This window comes from Lolium perenne, chromosome 4 (assembly GCF_019359855.2).
Source record: "Lolium perenne isolate Kyuss_39 chromosome 4, Kyuss_2.0, whole genome shotgun sequence".
In the NCBI taxonomy this organism is placed as follows: domain Eukaryota; kingdom Viridiplantae; phylum Streptophyta; class Magnoliopsida; order Poales; family Poaceae; genus Lolium; species Lolium perenne.
In genome coordinates this window covers 126,924,858-126,950,441 of record NC_067247.2, presented here as the reverse complement: position 1 = coordinate 126,950,441, position 25,584 = coordinate 126,924,858, and the positions used below count along the sequence as shown (strand labels likewise).

The 25,584-nt window shown below is 43.0% G+C and overlaps 2 protein-coding genes across 2 annotated transcripts; both read left to right on the top strand.

Annotated features, from left to right (window-relative positions):
* Window positions 1-2,897: 2,897 nt before the first annotated feature.
* On the top strand, window positions 2,898-3,506 carry LOC139839103 (uncharacterized). The gene is made up of 2 exons (XM_071829153.1): window positions 2,898-3,127; window positions 3,230-3,506. Exons 1-2 carry the CDS (start codon window positions 2,898-2,900, stop codon window positions 3,504-3,506), a joined length of 507 nt encoding a protein of 168 aa, XP_071685254.1.
* Window positions 3,507-10,340: 6,834 nt separating this feature from the next.
* Window positions 10,341-10,766, top strand: LOC127347164 (uncharacterized). Its single transcript, XM_051373385.1, has one exon. It carries the CDS (start codon window positions 10,341-10,343, stop codon window positions 10,764-10,766), a length of 426 nt encoding a protein of 141 aa, XP_051229345.1.
* Window positions 10,767-25,584: the final 14,818 nt, after the last annotated feature.

Genomic DNA, 25,584 nt, shown 5'->3' with positions numbered 1-25,584 from the left:
CAAGCGTCGTGCATTTTCATTTGATGTAGCGATGGTGCATTTGTTTGAAGAACTAATTGTATGTATGTTTTGCATAGTACAAGCTAGATATACATTATTTCCCCGCCGTTAGTACTATTTGCATTTGTTTGTTGGATCTTTTCTAAATAAATTGTTTTTTGTGTTCAATTCTTCAGGCCGTGCCTTGCCAATGCTAGGGAGATGCTACATAGTTTAGTAGATACGTGGGTTGTTGCTGAATGCAATCATGGTTCTGTTTATCATTTCCATGTGGAGAAGACTGAAGCAAGAACTTACATTTGTGGACCATTAAGGAGTTCTTTTGTAGACTCTTATGTTATGGATGAAAATGACATTGTGGAGTTCACATATGATGAAACTACTTCCAAGTTTGAAGTTGTTGTATTCAATGCTGACCGTGACGAAAAACCATGGGTTCAGTTACCAGGCATGTTTCTTTGTTTCTAATTATTATTGTGATATTGTTTTCACATATTTCTCATTGTTCATTCTGTTTTATTTTTTTGTTTGTTCAGATTGTTGGGAGGTTTTGGAGTGCTGCAGAGTTACTTTTGAGAAAACCATTTTCTCAAATTTGCTAGACATTAACTCCGCAGAGATGAATGCAGTTACATGGGCTATATTCAAAGAGCTAAATAAAGTGGAGGAAAACGAATTCCTCGATTTCTTTGAAGTACCTCAGTTCTTTGTGACGAGGTTGAATGAATCTTCTCTTACTCGTTTGGTTAGTAACTTTTTCACTTGTTTTTAAGTTTCATTCATAACATACAAACAGTGTTAACGTTTTCTTTGTTTATATTTTACTTTTTTGTAGCTCATTCCATTTGATGTTGCACGTGGATACTATAGGCCGAGAGAAGGTGCTGCTATTTTTTATAGCAAATCTATTAATGGACAAATGGTTGGAGCTTATACAATCTACAAGGGGCAGCATATTGAGTTTGTAGATGGATGGAATGCGTTCTGTGTAGCAGCTCATCTTGTGATAGGTTCATTAGTATGTCTGAAGATTGAGTTCAGGGATTTGTGCATCAGGCTTGAGATTGAAGATATCACATTATAAGATATGCATATGGATGAATCCTCATAGAATGAAAGGAGAAATTGTAATTCATCTTTGTATTCGGGTTGTACTATTTTTATTTCAGCAAAAACTTTCGTGCGTTTTGTAGTAAAAACTAATTTTTGTAATTCAGACTATTTTTAGTGTCACACGTTTTTTAGGACATAATACGTTGGTTAATTCTGTTTCAACCCTAAATGCACATGTGCTGCTGATATATTCGGTTAATATTCCGGACAGGTAATAATAGGCCGGTTTGTACTAAGCCCATTAACGTGGAGCATGGATGCAGGGAAGGAATACTCATGGCCCATCCAGCAGGGTTCTCTAGTTTTCTTTTGTTTTTTTTTTCAACTCGAATTTAACTGAAATTTAATACTTTATTTTCACATAAATTCAAAAAATGAAAAAACCTTCACACTTCGTCTTAGAATGGATACGAGAGTGTGTGCAAAAAATTTCTGGAGCATTTCTCGAAGGTCGAAAAATCCACATTCTTAGAAACGGAACCGTTTGGGTTACATCAAACCACTTTTTGTAAGCTAGTCGATTTTTCGACCTTCGAAAAAAATTCCAGTTTTTTACCCAATATGTCACACGTTTTTGTGAACATAATCCGTTGGTTAAAACTTTTTTTGAATTTTTTGAATTTAACCAGGTTTGCTGCAGATTTATTGAAATCAAAACTAAAAAACTTATCTGTTAGGCCGAAAGACATGTAACGCGGTTTGTACTAAGCCCATTAACGTGGAGCATGGACGTGGGGAAGGAATACTCATGGCCCATCCAGCAGGGTTCTCTAGTTTTCTTCTGTTTTTTTTCAACTCGAATTTAACTGAAATTTAATAGTTTATTTTCATGGAAATTCAAAAACTGAAAAAACCTTCACACTTCGTCCTAGAATGGATACGAGAGTGTGTGCAAAAATTTATGGAGCGTTTCTCGAAGGTCGAAAAATCGACATTCTTAGAAACGGAACCGTTTGGGTTACATCAAACCACTTTTTCTAAGATAGTCGATTTTTCGACCTTCGAAAAAAAATCCAGTTTTTTTTACCCAATATGTCACACGTTTTTGTGAACATAATCCGTTGGTTAAAACTTTTTTTGAATTTTTTGAATTTAACCAGATGTGCTGTAGATTTATTCAAATCAAAACTAAAAAACTTATCAGCTAGGCCGAAAGACATGTAACGCGGTTTCTACTAAGCCCATTAACGTGGAGCATGGACGCGGGGAAGGAACACTCATGGCCCATCCATCAGGGTTCTCTAGTTTTTTTTTCAACTCGAATTTAACTGAAATTTAATTGTTTATTTTCACAGAAATTCAAAAATTGAAAAAACCTTCACACTTCGTCTTAGAATGGATACGAGAGTGTGTGCAAAAATTTCTGGAGCGTTTCTCGAAGGTCGAAAAATCCACATTCTTAGAAACGGAATCGTTTGGGTTACATCAAACCACTTTTTCTAAGCTAGTCGATTTTTCGACCTTCGAAAAAAAATCCAGTTTTTTTTACCCAATATGTCACACGTTTTTGTGAACATAATCCGTTGGTTAAAACTTTTTTTGAATTTTTCGAATTTTTGAATTTTTCGAATTTGGCCGTCAGACATGTAACGGGCCAATGTGGGCCGCCAGACCTCTAACTGCATGTTCGCCTCCCGCCCCTATATCCGCCCAATACTGTGGCAGTTCCACCGTTCTGTCCCAACCCCGGCCGTTCGTCTACCGCATCCCAGTGCTCCCTTCCTCCCACGCTGTCCATGGCATCTGCCTCTTCCTCCGTCGTGGCCGGAGACGAGAAGTCCACGATGGAGAAGTACCGCATCCTTACGCACGGGAGTACATATATCGACGTCGTCTACACCAATGAGGCGGCGACTGTTGATAGAATTCTTCGTATGTACGAGGGTTGGCTCGACGAGGACGAGGACAGGTTCAAGTTCGTTGGTCTGGATCTCGAGTATGACTCTAGCGGACACAAGTTGGCGGTAATGCAAATCGCCATGAGGGAGCACGTTCTTGTATTCCACTACATTAGGTACAAGGATCATTGAAATTTATGTCCCTACATTGAATTTAAAGCGTCCCTACATTTTCATTACAGTACTTGTTGAATTTATTTGTGCTGCTCTTAACAAAGGTGCAAGGATCATTGTCCGCGCCTACTGACTTTTCTCAAGGACAAGCAATACACTTTTACAAGTGTTGATAAAAGAAATGACACAAAAGTTCTTCGTGCGGCCGGTCTTCCTGTTCCAGAAGAGAGACACATCGACATCCAGGACATTTTCAAGATTAATGGTCAACCGCAGGCTGGAATGGCTGATCTTGCAGCAAAGCTCATTGATCCCAAGTTTGCCAACATGAAGAAGGACTTCAAGTACAACCGGCTTCGGAAGGAAGGGCATGGTTTCTAGGAATGCAAGCCACCGTCCTGGATGAACCTCGAGTACGCAGCTATTGACGGCTATCTAAGTTATGAGACATACACCCAGATCTACACGGTGAACGAGGGACAAGCTCACCTCCGGAAGATCAGACCACATCTGCCCCGTATGCAAAAATCGGGATGAATCTTCATCAATGAACAAGCGTCAGAAGCAAGCCTGAGAGTGATAAGACTCAAGGGGCAAGTACTAGTGTGTTTGTGCAGTCTGTAATTATATTTGCGATGTGTCCAAGACATAGTTGTGCTCTATGTTATTTGTGAACAAATTCTCCATATTGTTTTGTAAGTATCATACAGTGATCTGTGCAGTCTGTAATGGTATTCGCAATGTGTGCAAGACATAAGCTGTGCTCTATGTCATTCGTGAACAAAATTGTCCTAGTTGTGTTGCAAGTATCAAAATTCGACCTTTGACAATCTGACCAATGTTTGTACAACAAATAATACACAAGTGCAACAATGTGAATCGATCAAGTAGTGTTGTTCATACTTCCGATGGTCCCTCATATCTGCATTGCATGAAATAACACACAAGTCAGTGGCACATAAAATAGTAGAAGATTAGTGCAAGCTATTTAAGTGTAGGGCTGAATCAGATACTCACTCCTTATGTAGCCTGCACTTCATCTTGTTGTTTCTGTTATGACCTGGTTGATTGCAAGCAGTGCACAACCTCTCCTTCTTCCGCTCGTCGTGTGACAGTATCCTGCCATGTTTTGACGTCTGTTGATTCGTATCCTTGTCCTTATAGTACTTCTTGTTTTGTTTAGGTGCTCCTTTGGTCTTAGCTTTATCAGGATCACCCACTACCGGTGCATCTCCTCTGTTTTGTGCGTCCTCATGGTAAGCCGTTGAGCAGCTGTTCTGGTCACCTTTTCTCCTGTGTATTATGCCTTTCATACATTTCATAAGCTCATTTGTAAGATTACGGGTCATGCAATGCTGCATCAAAAGCTTCTGCTCCAATTTGGGTAAGCTCGCTATGCTTTCTCCGCTCAGCTACCCCTTCCCATCCCCATCCGTACAAATCACTCTCGCGTCTCGAGGGCAAACCATACCTTGCATCCTTCGAGAACCTTCGGAGAACACAACAGTTCGGAATTTCAGAGCACCCCACAAAATGCAAAACAAACAAGATGTGCTTGCAAGGTAGCCCTTTCCGATACATCCTTCGGCAGCTGCACGTTATTGTTTCCTCTTTGCTTTCAGGTCTGTACTCCACTGAAAACAAATACTTACGGTTATTCATCCATGACACAACGAAGGTTGTTAACCCACCAGCACATCCAAGTTGATCTACAATCTCTAGGCCCCCAATCTTTTTCAGCTCCCCTTGAACGAGGTAGAAGTTTGTAGCAGTGAATTTACGGGCAGCAGACATCTCTATATCCTTGTACACAGTAACCGCAACCGGTGCATGTCTCGAGAGTCTATGGTGTCTGGCGGGCCTCTTCCTCCCGGACACGGCCATCAAGTTATTCTCGTAGTGCACAACCATATCCACCATTGTCAGTCCAAAGTCAAGGTGGGTGTGTAGGGTGGAGTTCAAACTCTCGCTCCTCTGGTTGCTTTTCATTCCGAGGAAATATCCATTCGCTAGATACGCGGCTGACCACAACTTCTTCCTCCTATACATCCTCTTCATCCATTCTTTGGTTAATTCCGTCTGGTGCTTCTCGACGAATGCCCTCCATCTCTCCTCGAATACTTGTTCTGAAGTGGTGTAGTACAGCAGCGACCGGAATTCATTGTGAGCCAGGGAGTCAATGTGCTTCTTCATGTTCTTCTCAATATGCCACGTACAAACACGGTACCACACGCCTGGAAAGACTTTACCAACAGCGGCGATCATTGCAGCGTCCCCATCAGTGATGATCCCTTTAGGCTTCTGCTGATACATGGCTTTCAGGAATGTTTCTAACAACCACTTGTATGTTACTTCCTTTTCGTCCGAGACAATGGCGCATGCAAAAACAGTAGTCTGGCGGTGATTGTTTATTCCCACAAAAGGTATGAACGGCATAGCATACCGATTTGTTTTGTACGTGCTGTCAAACACCAGCACGTCACCGAAGTCGGCATAGTCCTGCCGAGACTGAGAATCACACCAGAACAGGTGTAACAATTTTCCACCTTTACCAAGCTTGTAATCAAAATAGAATTCAGGATCATCTCGCTTCCTCTTCTCCATAATGCCAATGGTTGTGTTGGCGTCACCCTTTGCAAGCATCTTCCTCTTTTCACGGCAAGACATATTGTAAAGATCCTTTCTTACAAATCCTACCCTGCTGTATTTTCCATTGTCACTGATAAATGTCCTCATAATGTTGAATAATCTCATCCCAGCAGCTCCCAGTGACATGATCCTAGATTTCTGATGAGCCTTAATCTTTCTATGAGACCTCATAAAAGCGATTTGATCAGCTGTAGCAGGCTTATGGTTGTGATTGTCGTCAAATCTCAGAACAGTCCAAACACCCTTTTTCCTGTTATACGACACACTGAAATGGGCACCACAGTTGCAGCGAGACTCAGGACGGTGCCTATACGTTCGGCCTTTCATTTCTAAGTACTTGCTTTCACGTTGCCCAGCCCTGGAGCAAAGAAACCGCCTATACCGAATGGTGGGTGTCCCTAATTCATCAAGGCGTTCCTTTTTCTTCTCGCGTCGAATGCTAAAACCATGTTCTTTGGCATACTTGTTGTAGAAATAATAGGCAGCCTCTTCGGAAACAAAGATCATGGCCCTTACAGCCTCATACTTTATTTGTCTGCTCATTTCAGCATCAATATCATATGGATCCTTATTATCTTCCTGCTTAGTATGGTCCAACTGGGAACTTCCTGTCACCTAAACAAATATGACAAACATGGCGTTATTGTTACAGACACTTTGATTTGTTCTATTATGCATTGCAATGCATCAAAATAAAATCTTACTTCGCTTTTGCATTCAGATTTTGACAGCTGTGAAACCCCCCCTTCTAATGATTTCGACTGCTCAGGAATATCCTCTTCATAAGCAAAGTCTTCCAAATCAGAATCCCCATAGTAGGTAAGCTCACTGTTTCTGATTACAACAACCTGCGCAATTTGTAGGAAAATAGCAAATTACATGTATATTCATCTTCACCTGGAAGAAGGCAAGTAAGATAAAAGAAAACATACATCACTCGTATTTTCAGAAGTGGGTTCATCATCTGTCTCTCTTATGCTGTCTTCATCATCGATGTCCATCTACAAAATTTGCAACAAGGAGGCAAAATTCAAGGACAAAATATTCCCATGCACACTGTACTGATAAAATATGAAAATGTGAGTGACTCACATTATCAGACTCAGATACAGGATCACCAAAAATGCTATCATCATCATCAGACGAAGGTACTTCATATTCATCTTCTGAAGATGAAATATCAAAAGCCTCCCATCTAGAGTCATCAACGTCTGTAGTTGCTTTCTCATTGTCAATCCCAGAAGCCATAGAGCCGTCCATCTGTCCAAATAAAACCAACATCACTGACCTAATCAACATAAAAACTCGGCTTGGAATTCATTGTGAAATGCTGATTATTAACAAAAAATATATGAAAAAATTGGTAAAATTTTGAACAACAAATTAAACCCTAAGCACAAATGCGACAATACATCATATAAAGTATACATGGAATAATAATAGAATAACAGTGTGGCATGGGGGGCTAACCTCTTCTGGGCGTCGGTGGCAATCTGGGCGGCCACGGGAAGTTGGGCTCAGCGGTGCTCTGCCTTGCAATGGATCGACCTATATGTCGATCGTGGGGAGGCGGAGGGTGGATGACTCAGACGTTTGCCGCTGTATTGTCGTGCGCACCGCGGTGACGGCCAACGATCCACCGGATGTGGGAAGAATAGGAGATCGCCGAGGTAACCAGCCACGCCTGCTACGATTCACCGGGGTATGTGGAAATGGCGGTGGTGAGGGATCAACCGGCTACAACAAGACGGAGGGATCAAAACCCTAGGTATGAATGGCGGCCGTGGGAGGGGAGGGGTGGAGTTGGGCCAAGGTTGGACGCCGGATCCTTGCCGCGATCGGCGGACAAGCAGTATTCACCGGAGCAGATCTAGATCGGAGATCGCCGGGCTGGCGGCTGCGACGAGCTGATCAAGCTACGTGAGAATGGAAACTGACAACCGACGACGATCACCACATCGATCCATCGGACGTATACGCCGACACGTACATACACCGAAACGTACATACAACGAAACATACATACACCGAAATGTACATACAGCGTATACCCTTTCAACGAGTACAAGGGTACACCGTATACCCTTTCAACGAGTACACGGGTACAATCGATATGGATCTTCGGGGGCTAACCTAGCCCGACCCGTTAGCGCCGGCGGAAGGAGCACGTGCATAATGGTACAGTTATGCAATTGTTCGCTTGGGGGCCTATGGAAGCAGTCGCCATTATGTGTGAGTAGTCCGCTTGGCTATGGGCTTAGGACTAATCCTTGCAACGATATGTGAATCTAACATTTATGGGATATTGTGTAATATGGGAGTAGAGATCCATTTCATGTCTTAGATATTTTTATCCCGCTCTTGAAGATTTGAAAGTTACCCAAACCAACAAGACCGATAAAGGCATTAATGTTTAAGTAGTGTTAGTTGCATGATTTGATGCTATGATCAGGTGACAATACTCATAGGTCAATAGTGCATCCAGGCGAGCGATGGCGGCATATGCCGTTAACATGTTGAAGGCATCGTTGTTGAAGACATCATCTTCTCGCTCGGGCTGCTCTGGGGGAAACCTTAGGTCCGGGCCTCCCGGATCAGACGATGACGACGTGCGGCGCCGTTCTCCCTCATGTGGGCATCAATTTTGGAGCAGATGTTGGCTGAGGGGCTCTGAGGTGGAGCAGCGTGGTTCTTACCGCGTCAAGGACGATGGGTCTCAGTGGCGTGGTGCCGTGGAGTCTCGACGGGGGACGTGTATGAAGGTGCGCGCGTAGGGAGGAGGCACCGTTTGGCACCATGGTAGCATCATCAGCAAGATCGGCAATGTTTATGCGGATGCTAACCATGAAGATTGCTCAACGGTTCGATGGTAGTGACGTCCTCTAGGGGGGGGGGGGGGGGGGGGTTCGTTGTTTCTGGGCCATGTTGACATGATCTTCACTAATTGTCGGGTTTGTAGGTGTTGCATGGAGACTTCGAATTTTTAATATATTTATATGCTCTTTATCCATCATTGAATAAAATATTGCAGAGGCTGAAAGTCTCACCCTCCGTTTAAAAAAAATGCTACCACAAGATTATACGTACCAAATGACCTTGACAGTTGTGTTGTGCTAGCTGCAGTGAACATGCCATGGCGATCTTCAAATTTGAAGAATCTTTTTTGTTTTGATAAAAATAGCAAAAGGAGAATCCGTACCATATATAGGTACACATAATCAGCACATCGATTACATCAGACACCTATATATGGCGTAGTACTAGCGACAGATCGACGGGAGTGCTATCCCAGTGTGCATGAGGCACTGATATAGAATATTCTTACTTTCAGTCAGGTAATCAGCTTTTTCAGCCTTCCCGGACATCTTAATGCATGTTACATTAGCTCGCTAATTCCATTGCTCCAATTACTGATGTACAGTTAGTTGGTGCTAATCTCTGTCTGTCCGTGCAAATTATGCAAACAAGTCGTGCGATCCCAAGCTGTTCACTAGATTGGACATCAGTGCCAGCTGACGTGAGAAGGTAGATAATTATGTGTATTTTTGTAGTTTACGATTTACTAACGCTTGAAACAAGACGTATAAATTTTGTCAACAGTTAAACAATGCAAATATTTTATAAGTTTTTAAATGGTTTTATTAATTCTAAGTCGACTGAGATTTAAATAAATCTCATTCAACTTTCGTGTTTCGTGTTGTCATATGGGCTGGACATGGACTTCAACTGAGATTTATCTGTTGCATATGGGTTTCAACTTTCAACTATATTTTTTCAGTACACATGAGTCGCAAACTTGCAGTTGGGAAAAAAAATTCAAACTATTGAATTTGCTTCGTGACTTGTGCTATCATATGAGTTACAATTAGGTTATAACGGAGAGCTGGATGGCGCTATCCGGTTGAGATTTAGTTAAATCTAGGATTCATAGTTTAGTGTTCACTGTAGTTTAAACTAAGCAGGTTGACATCTAGCTAAATCTAAATCAGCCGAGATCTAGGCATGCCCTTGAGAAAACTATAAACATCTAGAATGTTAAGTCGATCTTACACTAGTAGAAAACAGGTCTTTCGTCAGACCCCTTTGGTCCCGGCCGTGTCCTGAGCCGGGACTAAAGGCCTGGCCACGTCGGCCCGAATCCGCCCAATCGTACGACACCCATAGGTCCTGGTTCGTTAGGACCCATTGGTCCCGGTTTGTATCCCAAACCTGGACTAAAGGATTTTGCGGCACGCTGCGCCTGCGGTACCCCCTTTAGTCCCGGCTGGTGACACGCGCCGGGACTTAAAGTCAAACGCTTCGTTCCCGCGGAAGCCGATCGCGTCGCCATTACTGGCGTCGAAATCGAGCGTCACGCGCCCGGGAATCTGAGCCGCCGCGCCGGCGCCGGCGCCGGCGGCCAGCCACGGGAATTGATCACCCGGTTGCTGGCCTCTTCATCCTCATCTTCCTTTGCTTTATATGCTCACATCTTATCCACCATTGCCACACACAACATTCTTCCATCTCTCATCTCCTCCACCATTGCAAAAAAAAGCTCTCCTCTTCGTCGATGTTTTGGACTCAATGGAGCACCTCGCGCGCGACCCGGCTCCTCGAACTCGGGTGTACCACCTGATGGCGGAAGGGATGTCGTTCAAGGTCACGGTCGCTCTCCGTGCAAGAAGGGTGGAGAAGTGGATCCGCGTCGTGAAGAGGGACTATCTCGGCAACACACCAATCAAGTGCGTCGGCTTAGATTGCGAGTTCACCAACACTCGCGAGGGTGATCAGCGCGCCGCCGCCCTTCAGCTCTCGGTGCCGTCCGAGAATTTGGTATTCCAGATTTGCCATGCTGATGAAGTGCCACAAGTTCTCAGGGAGTTCTTGCAGGACGGGAACATCAGATTCTGCGGCGCGGCTATCGGCAAGGATGTGGAGATGCTGAGTCCGTACGGTATTCATATTACTTCTGCGTACGACCTCCAGAAGATACTCCCGAATCCCAAATAATCACATTCTGAGTCTATATGATCAGGCGAATTCTATCATTGGGACAAATCTTGAGAAGAAGAAGAGGAAGAAGTACAAGAAGAAGGACGCCGCGCAAGAAAAGAAGATGAACTCAAATTTGGGTGGGCCAATGTTCCGTTAAGCTACGAGCAAGTGCGCTATGCCGCGCTGAACGCTCGTCTGGGCTTCGAGATGGCTAGGAGGCATTGGATGCTAGTTGGCTACAATAGCCATGTTGATCGTCTCAATATTTAGAGATGATGAGTAGATGGTGGTGTGTGGTACGGTGTGTGTCTTCTATATTTGTATGAACTATGTGTCTTTCCATAAATCGTCTTCAATATATATCGAACTATGTGTATGAACTATATGTCTTTCAATATATATCGAACTATGCGTATGAACTAGCGACATATTTCCTTGTGTATTTTACATCTCTGCATTCACTCCATGCCGCCTCCTCCACGTCCACCTCCATCACCATCACGCTGCACCCGGCGCTCTACCATCACGCTGCAACCGAAGAAGATATATCGAACTATGTGTATGAACTAGCGACCTATATCTTTGATAATAATAATAAAAAATGAATAAAAACATAATTATTTCATATTCAAATCACTCACGTTTTTCTAATAATAAAGCATATATTATTTGTCCAATTGCGGTTTACAGATTTCAAGATATTAATTACTTGGCCATATTATATGAATAATGCACATATCCTTGCTAATAAAAATAAAAACATAAATAAAAACATAATTATTTCATATTCAAATCACTCACATTTTTCTAATAATAAAGCATATATTATTTGTCCAATTGCAGTTTACAGATTTCAAGATATTAATTATTTGGCCATATTATATGAATAATGCATATATTATTTGATAATAATAATAAAAAATGAATAAAAACATAATTATTTCATATTCAAATTCCTCACATTTTTCTAATAATAAAGCATATCGTATTTGTCCAATTGCGGTTTACAGATTTTAAGATATTAATTATTTGGCCATATTATATGAATAATGCATATATTATTTGATAATAATAATAAAAAATGAATAAAAACATAATTATTTTATATTCAAATTCCTCACATTTTTCTAATAATAAAGCATATATTATTTGTCCAATTGCGGTTTACAGATTTCAAGATATTAAATATTTGGCGATATTATATGAATAATGCATATACTATTTGATAATAATAATAAAAAATGAATAAAAAGATAATTATTTTATATTCAAATTCCTCAATTTTTTCTAATAATAAAGCATATATTATTGGTCCAATTGCGGTTTACAGATTTCAAGATATTAAATATTTGGCCATATTATATGAATAATGCATATATTATTTGATAATAATAATAAAAATTGAATAAAATCATAATTATTTCATATTCAAATTCCTCACATTTTTCTAATAATAAAGCATATATTATTTGTCCAATTGCGGTTTACAGATTTCAAGATATTAATTATTTGGCCATATTATATGAATAATGCATATATTATTTGATAATAATAATAATAAATGAAAAAAACATAATTATTTCATATTCAAATTCCTCACATTTTCCTAATAATAAAGCATATATTATTTGTCCAATTGCGGTTTACAGATTTCAAGATATTAATTATTTGGTCATATTATATAAATAATGCATATATTATTTGATGATAATAATAAATAAATAAAAACATAATTATTTCATATTTAAGTTCCTCACATTTTTCTAATAATAAAGCATATATTATTTGTCCAATTGTGGTTTACAGATTGTTTTTTGTTTCAAAAAATACAGAAATGTGACACAATGGTATAAGAGTCAATAGGATTGATATGGTAGTATTTACAACAAGGTACAATCACATTCGCGGAAGCGCATCAGGAAAGATCCGAGGAGATAAGCGTGCTGAGGGTGGAGTAGTGTGCGGATGGGTGACCGACCGAGAAGTGATGAACAAGTCTACAATTTAACTACAGATTAAGTGTAATTAATATTAAAAATGGTCCAAGTGAGAGAGTAACAAGTCAAACAAAAAGAAAAATGAAATTAGAAAAATGAAAAACATAATTATTAAAAATAATAGTTAGTCCCGGATGGGATTACGAGCCAGGATTAAAGGTTCTCCAGCCCAAACCCTGTATCGCGGCCACGTGGAGGGCCATTTATCACGGCTGGTAACTGAGCCGGGACTAAAGGTTCCTTTAGTCCCGCATGTATAGTCCCGGTTGGCCAACCGGGTCCAGAGCCCGTTACGGGCCAGGACTGAATGACCTGTCTCCACTAGTGTTATTAGATACATCATGATATATTTGCATGCTATAACTATATACCATTGTAGTTGTTGAACGTCTATTTTTGGTAAAGTTTTATACTTTTTTTTTTACAGAACGGAGGTAGTAAGTAGGTGACGCTTCAAACCATATTTTAGATTAGCTTAGCTTTGAACCACGCGATTACTGGTTGACCAGATAGTAGGTCATTCGTCTGTACTACCTCCGTTTCAAGGAATAAGGCGCACACGTATTTTCAAGACAAACTTTGATCATAAAAGTTGAGCAACAAAATCTTAATTATATTATATGTATATAGTATCATTGGATTCGTATTGAAAAGCATTTTTTAATGATACTAATTTCGTACAAACAATCTTTATCTATTTAAAGTAATTCTTGGTCAAACAAAAAACTCGTAAAACGAGAGTGCCTTATTCCTTGAAACGGAAGTAGTATATGCATGGGACTCGCATTATGCGGCCATGAGGTAATTGTCGACACGATCTAGAAAACGGACATAACAAAGGACCCGCGCTACTGATTTTGCATTGCAGGTCTCCTTCGACGAACATCACAGGAACATGTATGTATGTACAGTGATGAGCTTTGACCACACGCGTGCGCCTAATTTTCTCTTTAGCTAGCTCCGCGTGCGCCTAATCGTTTGCTGAACAAGAACCTACTGTAGACTGCTGATGGGTGGATTATTTGGTGAGCGCAAGCACACCACCGCCACGCGCACGGCATGAACAGGATACGCGATCGAAGCTAATTAAGCTGGTCCCGTGCGCACGCCCGACACGCACGGAAGCACAATTAATTTCAGCGCGAACGGTCTCTGGATAGCTGTAACCCCACCCTAAGCAGGGACCTCACCGGCGGGAGACCGTGATCCATCGAGTCGACCCACGCCCTGGCCCCAATCCTTGCTAGGTAGGAAAATCGGCTCATGGCCGGCATGGGAAAGAAAAATTATGTGCCTGCAGAAAATCCGTTGAAAAGCGCAGTAAGATATATGCCAAAAAATTAGCGGGTCAAAAAAATTCGTTATCTTCTTCGATTGTACAGGATACAACATTGTTGCCGACTACTAGCGTTGTATCCGCTCGGCAAATAGAAACACTCGGCATATAGGTTTGCCGAGTGTTTTTCATGTGCGATGCTCGCTAGGGAGCTCTGAGCATAAACATCACGCTCGTTGTGCGCTCGGCAAGTAGGAAAGCAAATCGAGATCATCTCCGGTCGATAATCACACTGCCACCTTAGTTCAGTTAGTTGGTTACCACTGTTCAAGCTAACCTATCCAAATGTGTACACATGTAAAATGAAGAAAGATAATTATTAGTACTACCTTTTAGATTATGACTGAGAAAAATCACAAAATAACAAAGGCCCTGTTCTTTCCCTCTTTTCCCCTAAAGACCATATGATGTACCCGCCCCATGGCTAGGGTAGGGTGGCCAACCCAATTAAGTTGGGAGCACATGTGCACATGCAACCAGAATGGCACGCTCCTAACCAGGAACATGATAATGATATGCACGTACACTCGCAGAACTGGGAATACGTAATACAGCATATGACATGCATGCAACGATCGCCCTAGATCGATGTGTACATGCACGCTGGTGCTCTCGCCTCGCATTCGCATCATTCTCCATGCTTTGGGCTGCTACCTAGTACATGCCGCGCTTGCATGGCTTTGCATGCCGGCTCTATGTATTGATTGTAACGGTGTATGGGTTAGTCGCCCTGACCGAGTACTCCTTCCCTCCATAAATAATGGTACTCTTAACTCTGTCGTAAATCAACTTTATTTAGATTTAACTAACTTATAAAAATGGGTACCACACAAATTGGTAGATTATGAAACTACATTTGAAGACGAACCTAGTTATATTAATGTAGTGTCATAAATATTGTTACATTTTTATATAAAGTTGGTCAAATTTAAAATGAGCTTAACTTAGAGAAAAGCTAGAAGTATGCTTATTCACTCCCTCCCATCCGTGAAACCTAAGGCAAACGTCTTCGAATTTCACCATCTTTATAAGAAAAAAAAATACATTTATGATACTAAATTAGTAACACTTTATTTTCATAATATACCAATTTTCATAAAGTTAGTGTTTTTTATTATTCTTTTGACTTGAAACAAAAGGACCCTATATTGCCCTTCAGTTTATAGTGTGATCCAATGGTAGCTCCACACATGGTAGTAGAAAACAGTGCAAAACTAAAGTTCCCATCCCGTCCGTCTGTTAGCTTGATCCGAAGGCACACGTTGAGCCGCGTCGAGAGATGGGGATTATCACGTTCAGCATATAAAATCCGGAAACAAAATGGCAAAATAAAAGTAGACTTATTTGTGGATGGAGGGAGGAAGCCTTCGGAGTACGTTCGATCAGAGCTGCATAGGATTACAGAGTAAGAATCGTATGAATGAGTATATATGTGTGCTGCCCCAAGCTAAACTCTTGAGTCGTGAAATATGGACAGCTTTGGATCACCGTGCTACCAGAAACACATTGCTTAGACACTAGGTGCAGGCGTACCGTCAGAAAAGGAAAGGCGATGGAGATTAATCGGCCGAAAGATACCGGCCGGCCCGCAGCTGCACATGAAAAGCGAAAGGAGATGAACAGAACAGAGGCATTGACAAAGGACATGAAGGAAGGCGTACATCTTACACATGCCTGGCTACTGTAGCATCGTGCACCTAGCCAATGACTGTCAATCATCAATGGCCTTTTTTACCCTGCTGTCTGAACTGCCGTTTACTCTGACTGATGGGTGCTTGGAGCGGAAGCAACATTGGCCAGCCGGAGAAGGAGAGGTACAGCGCCGCCGGCGTCACCGTCGGTCGGGCCGGACCGGACCGGACGCAGTGAACGCTGTGGAAAGTGCTAGCACTAACTTTTCCGTTGCTAGATATGCGCACCGCTGGTGGGTTCAGGGTAGAGATGTCGTACAGGTACAGGTGATTCCTGTGGTGTAGCACGCGAGCTAAGGGCATCTCGAGCGGGCCGGCCGTCGCATTTTGAACGGCCAAAATGTCTACGTATGTCTGTTTGCGTCGGTCCGCGGACGCGAAAATGGTCATGCATCCGTTTACGTTGGGGAGGCTTCAGCGGGCCGACGCATTTCCAGCGCGGACCAGTTTACGTTCAGAAAATTCAGAAAACAGGTTGTAGCCTCAAATTTGTACGAAATTATAGTCTAAAATTGGCTGAAATTGAGGTCTGAAATAAATTCATCACACTTTGCACATGGTACGGCGCAAAATGGAGTCCAAAAGGGGCACAACAAGGTCAGAACAGCATATGAAGTCCAAAAGGAGGCCATGGTGCTAGACATTGGCGCCGCAGATCAGGCGTCTCACACGCGGATTTTGGCGCGCCTCTTCATGAACCAGGCCGTGGTGTCGTCGTCGACGTTGCTCAAGTCGGCTAGCATGATCCTTGTGTCCTCTGCACGGGTCTTGGCCTCGGCGTCCATCCTCCTGGCCTCGGCGTCACGCAATTTGGCCTCGGCGTCTACCTTTTTGGCCTCGACGTCCATCCTTTGGACCTCAATGATCTCTTTGGTGAGGTTGAGGTAGATGGCAGTTGCGGTCTCTTTTTTCAGACGCTTCTTCTCGCCCCTTTTCGCCATGGCGGCTTGATTCTCAGCCATCAACTTCTCCAACCTCTGGGTGAACGTAAGGGCAGCTGCCTCCCGGGCTAGATAGGCCTTGGTAGCCTTATGGCCTCGGGGACGAGGTGGAAGGGCATGATGGCCATGATCGTCGTCTTCCGTCGACGACAACCGCTGTACCATTCTTCACAGCTTCATCGTAGGCCGCAAAGTTTGTCTGCCACTTTTGCGCGTCCTTCAGCTTGTCCTAGCAATGGACCATATGGAAGCCCTTCCTATGTGTTGCCTTGAACCTCTCCAAGGCTCGGGATACCTGCAATTGATTAAAGCCCGGATCATGGTTTGCGAATGATGTACATAGAATAGAATGATCATGCTCATTTGTTTACCACTAAAATGACGCCAGGGCTGCTAACGGGGTTGTTGATGCAATGTTCGACGGCAGAGCAGAACTTGCTTGTCTCTTGTTTGATGTAGTTCCTTCTTTTTCCGATGGACTCTTCCGTGCGTTCGCTGCGCATCTCGTAGGGGTTGTGGAGCTTTCTCTCATTGTACACCTGCATCACCTTGGGCCAGTACACCTTGCTATTTTGCTGGGCGCCATTAATACAGTCATGGCTAGTCACCAGCCACGCGTCGCACAAACACTTGTCCTCGTCGTCGTTGAATCCTTGTGTCTTGTGGCTCTCCCCCGTCTTCTTGCTAGCATCGTCCGTGGTGAGGACAGGCCCTGTTGGCGCGTCCTCATAGTCGTCGACGCACACGGTTGGTGCCTACGTGGGCTGGGTGGAGAACAGCCGTGCGGCATCGATGTCCTCCGCATCTTGCGTCGGTGCCCACTCATCATGCGGCCCTGTCCCGGCCCCGGCCCCAGCATCGCCAACGAAGCCGCCTCCGTAGATCATGGCATCTATGTCTCTGTCATGCCGTCCCTTCCAATAGGCCTACGAATCACCGGACGTCAGACGCATGACACACGGCAGTCGCACACACTGAGAGAGCTTACGTACCGGGTCGTCCATTGTCGGGGCAGATGGTGCCATTTCCTCAAACAGGCTGCGGGGCACTGGCATGCTCTCCTCCGGCACCTCATGCGTCTTGTGTGTCGCGCCCGGGCACGAATCACCGCTTCTTGGCGTCCGGTTGAGGTCGGGAACCGGTGCCCCGTTGAACTGCACCGGCGCCATGCCGGAGGCGAACCACCACACCGCGTGGACCTGCAAGGGAGCGGGTGTTCCATAACGCAGCTAGGAACTTACCGAGCTCACCGACGAGGCCGGGGGAGCGACGCCAGCGATCCCCTCTCGCTTTACGAGCATGTAGGCCTCCGCTATGCTCGAATGGAGGCCTACTTGCGCGGCTCCGGCTTTCAACTGCATCTGCCATGCCTGCTGGGTGGCCTCCAGGGCGGCGGCCGTTGCATTCCTCTCCTTCTGGTTCCTGCGCCGGCCGCGACGCTTCGCGGCCTCGAAACCTTTCTCCTCCTTGGACAACACCTTCTTTGCCGTCTTCGGCTTAGCGTCCCGGCCGCCGGTGGTGGCACGCTTTGCTTCCTCCGGAGTTGTGGCCTCCATTGGGGTTATGGTCGTGGCTATGGGGGAGTCTGGGGCGGCGGCGGGTGCGAGGGTTCCCTCGGAATCCATGGTGGTGACTGCGGCGGCGAGGACGTCCATCGCTTCTGGACTGCTGGCGCCGGTCTACTTTGATTTTTCGTGCGGGGAATGGCCACTGGCGGGAATGTTATCGGCCTCCCTGCGGGTCCTACATAAGTTTCGGCGGACACTCGGCGCGACCACGGAGCGTCCGCAGAGACGCAAACCTGGCGCAGGCCAGGTTTGCGTCTCCGCGGACGGCCCGGTCACTTTGCGTCGCCCCGCTGGAGCAAGGTCCAGACACATTTTTGGTCTCCGCGGATGCAAACGGTCGCTCAGCGTCTGTTTACGTCGCCCCGTTGGAGATGCCCTAAGCCTTAAAATTGTAGCCTGGAAATTTTCTGAAAATCTTCTCATTTCCATATCCATAAATGTTTTTGGGTACCAAAAAAGGGTAAGTTGTTCAAGATGTTGTTAGAACCACGGCTTGATGTATACCATTATTCATTCTCTCAGAAAGACTAAACCAATAGGATTTTTATCATTCATGCCACTATGATCAACGTGAATCTCAGATTTGCCATTTGACTGATGAAAACGTCAATCTTGCCATTGCTCACTTACAACACTCATCAATTTTGCCATTATATCATTGATGACCCTCAAGTATAGGGGATCGCAACAGTCTTCGAGGGAAGTAAAACTCAAATTTATTGATTCGACACAAGGGGAGACAAAGAATACTTATAAGCCTTAACAGCGGAGTTGTCAATTCAGTTACACCTGGAAAATCACTAGTAACAGGGGTGATGTGAAAGCAGAAGTAATATGAGAGCAATAGTAATAGTAACACAGCAGCAGTAGCAGTAACACAGCGGCGATGGCACCAGAAAATATTCCAGTGCGTAGTTAACTTCAGAGCAATGATGATGACAGAAGGACCGGGGTTCCCAGCTATCTACACTAGTGGCACTAGTGGTAACTCTCCAAATAACATGTGTTGGGTGAACAAATTACAGTTGAGCAATTGATAATTGTGAGGGCATGACAATGCATGCTATGATAAGATAAATGTTACTGTAGTATTTAATTGGGCATTACAACATAATACATACACCGTAATCCAACTACGTCTATGACTAATAATCCACCTTCAGGTTATTATCCGAACCCCTTCCAGTATTAAGTTGCAAGCAACAGATTATTGCATTAAGCAATGTGTGTAAAGTAAACAACAGAATTATCCTTAGACAAAACATTGTTATTTTCTCCCTAGTAGCAACAGCACATCTACAATCTTAGAAGTTATTGTCACTCTTCCAGATTACTAGAGGCATGAACCCAATATCGAGCATAAATACTCCCTCTTGGAGATACAGACAACTACTTGATCAGGGTAACTACAAGTACCGGAGAGCATGCAAGATTTTAAATAACTGTAGTATGATAATATGATGAACAATCTTATCACAATTCCACAATTTATCGGATCCCAACAAACACAACACCGATTACATCATATGGATCTCAATCATGTAAGGCAACTCATGAGATCACTGTATTGAAGTACATGGGAGAAAGAGTACCAACTAGCTACAGCCGAGAACCCGTAGTCCACGGGGGAACTACTCACAAACCATCATGGAGTCGAAATGGAGGCGGTGGAGTCGATGGGGATGGCTCCGGGGGACAATCCCTGTCCCGGCTGGTTGCCGGAACAGGAACTTCTGACCCCCGAAACTTGTCTGGACGATGGCGGCGGCGACGGAACTTTTCGTGGATGTAGGCTAGATGATATAGGGTTTTTGCGTCGAAGTCAATTTATAGGCGGAAGGGCGAGGTCGGTGGGCGCCAGGAGGCCCCACACCACCCCATGGCGCGGCCAGGGGGCCGCGCCAAGGGCTGGTGTGGCCTCCCTGGTGCCCTCCTCCGTCTGTGCTCTGGACTTCGTCTTCGTGTCGGGAAAAATAGGAGGTTTGACTTTTGTTTCGTCCAATTTCGAGAATATTTCCCGGACAACTTTTCTGAAATACAAAAATAGCAAAAAAAAGGAACTGGCACTGTGGCATCTTGTCAATAGGTTAGTTCCGGAAAATGCATAAAAGTGCCACGAAGTGTAGATAAAACATGTAGAAATTGGTGTAAAACAAGCATGGAGCATAAAAAATTATAGATACGTTTGTAACGTATCAGCATCACCAAGCTAACTCCTGCTCGTCCTCGAGTAGGTAAGTGATAATAAAAATAATTTTTGAGGTGACATGAAGCCAACATAATCTTAATCAAGTTATTGTAAAAGCATTGTGAGCTGGGATCAAAGTACTCTAAACATAGGCATGATAGATATAATTCTAACAATAAAACTTAGCAACTATGTTATAACAAGATAAGTAACTCAAACAAAAGATCATGAATAATAATGCACTGAAAGCAATTGTTTGTTTTTGGGCATAGTGAAAACATAGCAAAGTGGTATTCAGCTTGTCCTTTATGAAGTAGGAAAACATAAATGCCAGGACACCTTTAAAGTTTAGAGGGTGACTAGATACAAATAATTTGAGAATAAGTAATAATCATAATCATGAATCAATCAATAATAGATTTTGGGACTATGCACATTATACTCAGAATCACAACTATGCTCTCTTAATTGGTGCATAAAGTAAGAAGATGAAGACTCAACATAAAAGTAAAAAAGAAAGGCCCTGCGCAGAGGAAAGCAAGATTACTCATGTGCTAGAGCTTTTTATTTTGAATGCAATAGGAGTGTTGAAAAAATATATTTTGAGAGGTTTGCATGTCTATGTCAACGAATGGCATCAAATGATCTATCATCCTTTCATATAGTGACCTCAAGAGTGGCTCCCATGTAGTTCTCCATTGCACACCATTATTTAGGATCTCTCCAATACATAATGTGCGGAACTTTATTTGTTTATTTGTTTGCTTTATATTTTGTTTGGGCTGGCACCCAATTTCCTTGCCCTTTTTGCAATATTAAGGACTTAGCACATTATTCATGCTTAGTCAAGGTGTGAAGTCATGAAAAGACAATAAACCATTCAATACTTCCTGATGAGTTAAAACAAAACACAAAACATGTAGTAATATTTGAAGGTTTAAAGGTAGCACACAAGTAATTCACTTTGGAGTGGCGGTGAAATACCACATATAGGTCGGTATGGTGGACACAATTGGCAAACTTTGGTTTTTGGTGGTTGGATGCACGAGTAGAGCTCATACTCAGTACAGGCAAAGGCTAGCAAAAGACTGGGAGCGACCAACTAAAAGAGCAATAATGGCCATAATCATGCATAGCGACAAAACATTATTAATCAAAGTATAAAGTGATATTACAAGTCAAAAACTAAATGATCATAGAGGCTTTAGGTGACTGGTTTGTAGTCATAACATGGTATGAGCATGTGCCAAGTCGACCCAATAACAACATCAAATGAGAATACCACAATATTATGCTTTTGTATGATGGAAACAACACATGATTCTTTCTATGGCACATTAAGCACTCTCAGATATTTGAGACAAGTCATGCTACAACAATAACTACTAAGCATATAATTAAAATAACATCTAACATGACATGCTAAAGTCTAAGCCACAGTCTAAACAAGCTCCCTTTTGCATCACTATAAGCATGAAACATTTTACTCGTCTCCAACACCAATCAACTTATTTGAAACAACTCTCATAGATAATAATCAATAAAGACCAGAGAGCTAATCATACCCAACTAAAGAAAACCAACAAGCTCTGAACAAAATATGAGTGGAAAACCAGAGCTAAACGCAGTACTAGCAAAAGAGAACACTCGCAGAACAATAAGAGTGAAAACTAGAGTGTTCTATGCAATGAAAATGGAGTGTGTCTCTCTCCAAAACAAATATGTTGGGGTCCAACCATATACTACAGAAAACAAAACAAAACAAAACAAAAAACAACAATAAATATGCTCCAAGAACAACACATAACATATGAAGCAATAAAAATATAGCGTCTTGAAAGATGACCTGATATTTTTGTTGATGAAGAAGGGGATGCCTTGGGCATCCCCAAGCTTTGACGCTTGTATTTTCTGGATATTTCTTGGGGTGACATGGGCATCCCCAAGCTTGAGCTTTTGTCCATCCTTTATCTCATCACATCATTCTTCTCTCCCTACACTTGAAAACTCCCTTCATACAAAACTTCACACAATTCTCATTAGTAGCATTAGCGCAATCAAAATAACAAATCCACTTGGTTCAGTTCTAACATAAGTCAAACATCCATTAAAACATTTATATACTGTAGCAACTTCTTTGAAAAGATCTTTCTCTCAAAAGAACTCAAAAAAAAAGAAAAAGATCAAGAGGCAAATGCAAATGGTGATAGAAATCTGTCAAAGCAGAACAGCAGGTAAAGATCGATTTTTTCGAAAATCCTCTGTTGCTCAAATCGAAAAGTGCAAAACTAATAAAAGTTAGATAATAACCTAGGGCATATGCTCAAAACTTGGCAGCTCAAAATTAGGTTCTGGCTGAGAATACGAATTTTTTTCGTGACAGCACAGAATCTGTTTCAGGACAGCAACTTCCCCAAATCTTACATTCTTCCTATTAGAGGCTATTCTTGGCACAAAAACGAAATAAAAATGATAATGAGAGGTTCTTATAGAGGTAACAACTTCCAAGACTCAACATAAAAGAAAAATTACAGAAATAAAATAATGGGTTGTCTCCCATAAGCGCTTTTCTTTAATACCTTTTAGCTAGACTTGATAGTTTTAATGATGCTCTCATGAAAATAGAAAATGAAGCAAAAGGAGCATCAAGAAGAAAATTCAAAACACATTTAAGTCTAACCCACTACCTATGCATAGGAATCTTGTACGCAAATAAATTCACAAAGAACAAAGTGACAAGCATAGGAAGATAAAACAAGAGTAACTTCAAAACTTTCAGCATATAGAGAGGTGTTTTAGTACCATGAAAACTTCTACAACCATATTTTCCTCTCTCATAATAATTTTCAGTAGCATCATGAATAAACTCAACAATATAATTATCACATAGAGCATGCTTTTCATGATCTACAAACACATAATTTTTATCAAGCTCAAACATAGTGGGATTAAAACATTTAAACCCATTTTAACAATTTTATAACAAGATGTTGATCATTCTCAAGAGGTATGGGGCTCTAAGATAAATTCAAGACCCCACCAATCTCATTTTCAATAGTAGTGCAATTAATATTATCAACCAATATAGGACCATCATCTAGAGCTTTATCATAAACATTTTCTAAGCAAAACTTTTTAGTACCATGCATTTCGAAGTTAGGCACAAATAAAGCATTATCATAAGATTTATCAAAATAGCATGGATTATCATAGATAATAGGAGCATAATTATTATCACAAGTTTTACTCATAGTGAATATTTCAAGAGAATCCACAGGAACATAACATTCATCCTCCTTTGGTAAGCATGGGGGACAATCAAATAATGTAGGGGATAAAAAGTTACTCTCATTAGAAGGTAGGCATGGGTAGCTAATCCATTCTTTCTCCTTTTGTTCATCACTCTCCTCCTCTTTTTATCTAATGAGCTTTCAGGTTCAGCAATTTCTTCTTCTACAGGTTCCTGCAAATTATGGATACATTCTTGTGCATGACTGAGTCTCTCTTTATAATCAATGATATTACAATTATTCCTGAAATTTTTCTATGCAATAATCAAGGATAGAAGAGATCATATCTTTAAGTTTATTACAAGCAACACAGGTTTCATAATTTTTAGACATGAAGGATTCTATTTCAGAACCTCCCAGAAATAAGAAAAGGGAAGAAACTTGGTACCCACATAGGTAGCTACACACAATTTCCGGGCCAAAACGTGTCCCATTTGGTCAAACCTCATTACGCATTTGCACCTGTTACTGTATCCATTTTTAGCTGTTAAGCAATTTAGCACTTTAATTACCGCTCCCACCCCTTTTGCAGCGCCGGGCCGGTCGTCTCCTGCTTTCGCCACCGTAAAGCGCTAGTCGTCATTTCGAGCAGCCCACGACCAGGATTCGAGCGTTTAGTGGCTAGGGGCGGCGGCGTTTAGTGATTTGGGGTGCCTCAGGTGATTCAGCGATGGCGACGTTCAAGGGCCAGGGGCGACGCACGGCGCCCCGCTTGCGGCGGGAGGCGGGGGTAGGAGATGAGGTCTGCGGCGGGTGTGGAAGCCGATTTGGCGCGGAGCTTGTCGTTGAGCCCAAGTCCGCATGAGCTCTTCATCCTACTCGATTCAACGGGAGCTCGTTGTATACGTTGGGCCGCATGAAGAAGCTAGGGCCGCCCGCCACCACGCCCAAATCAGGATCTCCCCAACACATCCAACACCGGCGCGAGCTCGGGATGCTCCCGTGATGGCCACAACGAGTTAACTCCAGTTGGTCAGGATAAAAACAGCGAACGGGGCGGGGCGGACACCACGATTCACATCGCCTCCGCGCGAATCCATAGCTACATCGTGCTACAACAACATCTAGGGGCGCGTTTGGTGGCCTGCATGCCCCTTGGCTCGCACCAGGCCATCAATTTTCGGGCCGTTTGGTTGCCTGGGCCGAGCCGCGTTGTTGCATCGCACGGTTCTCAAAGCACCCCTGGGACAGGCCCTGGAGGAACGCCCGGAATGGCAGTTTCTCCAGGGACAGGCCCGTTCTGGCGCCACTTTGACTCCAGCGATGCAACGGCTGCACGAGTTGTTGGTTACCCTCACTCTCTGTTGGGGGGATGACCCCCGGTATGCCAAAGGCATGCCGAACCGGATGGTTTGAGCCATCAAAGTACCGGTTTAGAAGTTATTCCGGATAACAAGAATTGGTTCTATGCAAAGTGACTCATGCCGGTATCCTAGGAGGGGTATACCGGAACCGGCTAAGAAGGTACCGGAGTACCGGTACAGGCTACACTGTAGCACGTTGGCAAGACTGGTCAAAGATTCTCTCGAGAGCTAGAGGACAAGGATGAGCGAAGCACTTCAGCTTTAAACGAAGCCCTGACGTCTAAAGCAGATGATGACGTAAAAGGAACCGGAGGATGTCACCGCTCCTGATTAAAGACATACCGGCGTCACCGGTAGCCAAAGTGGCTTTATAAAGTAGTTTGTCTAGTCAAAGATGCCATTAGGGTTTCCTAGGGTTTCTTCCCCTGTAAGCCACCCTCTCCCCTATATAAGGAGAGGGATCACCCCCTTGCGCGGGTACGTATTATGTGTCATATGCTATCTTGTATCCAGAAACC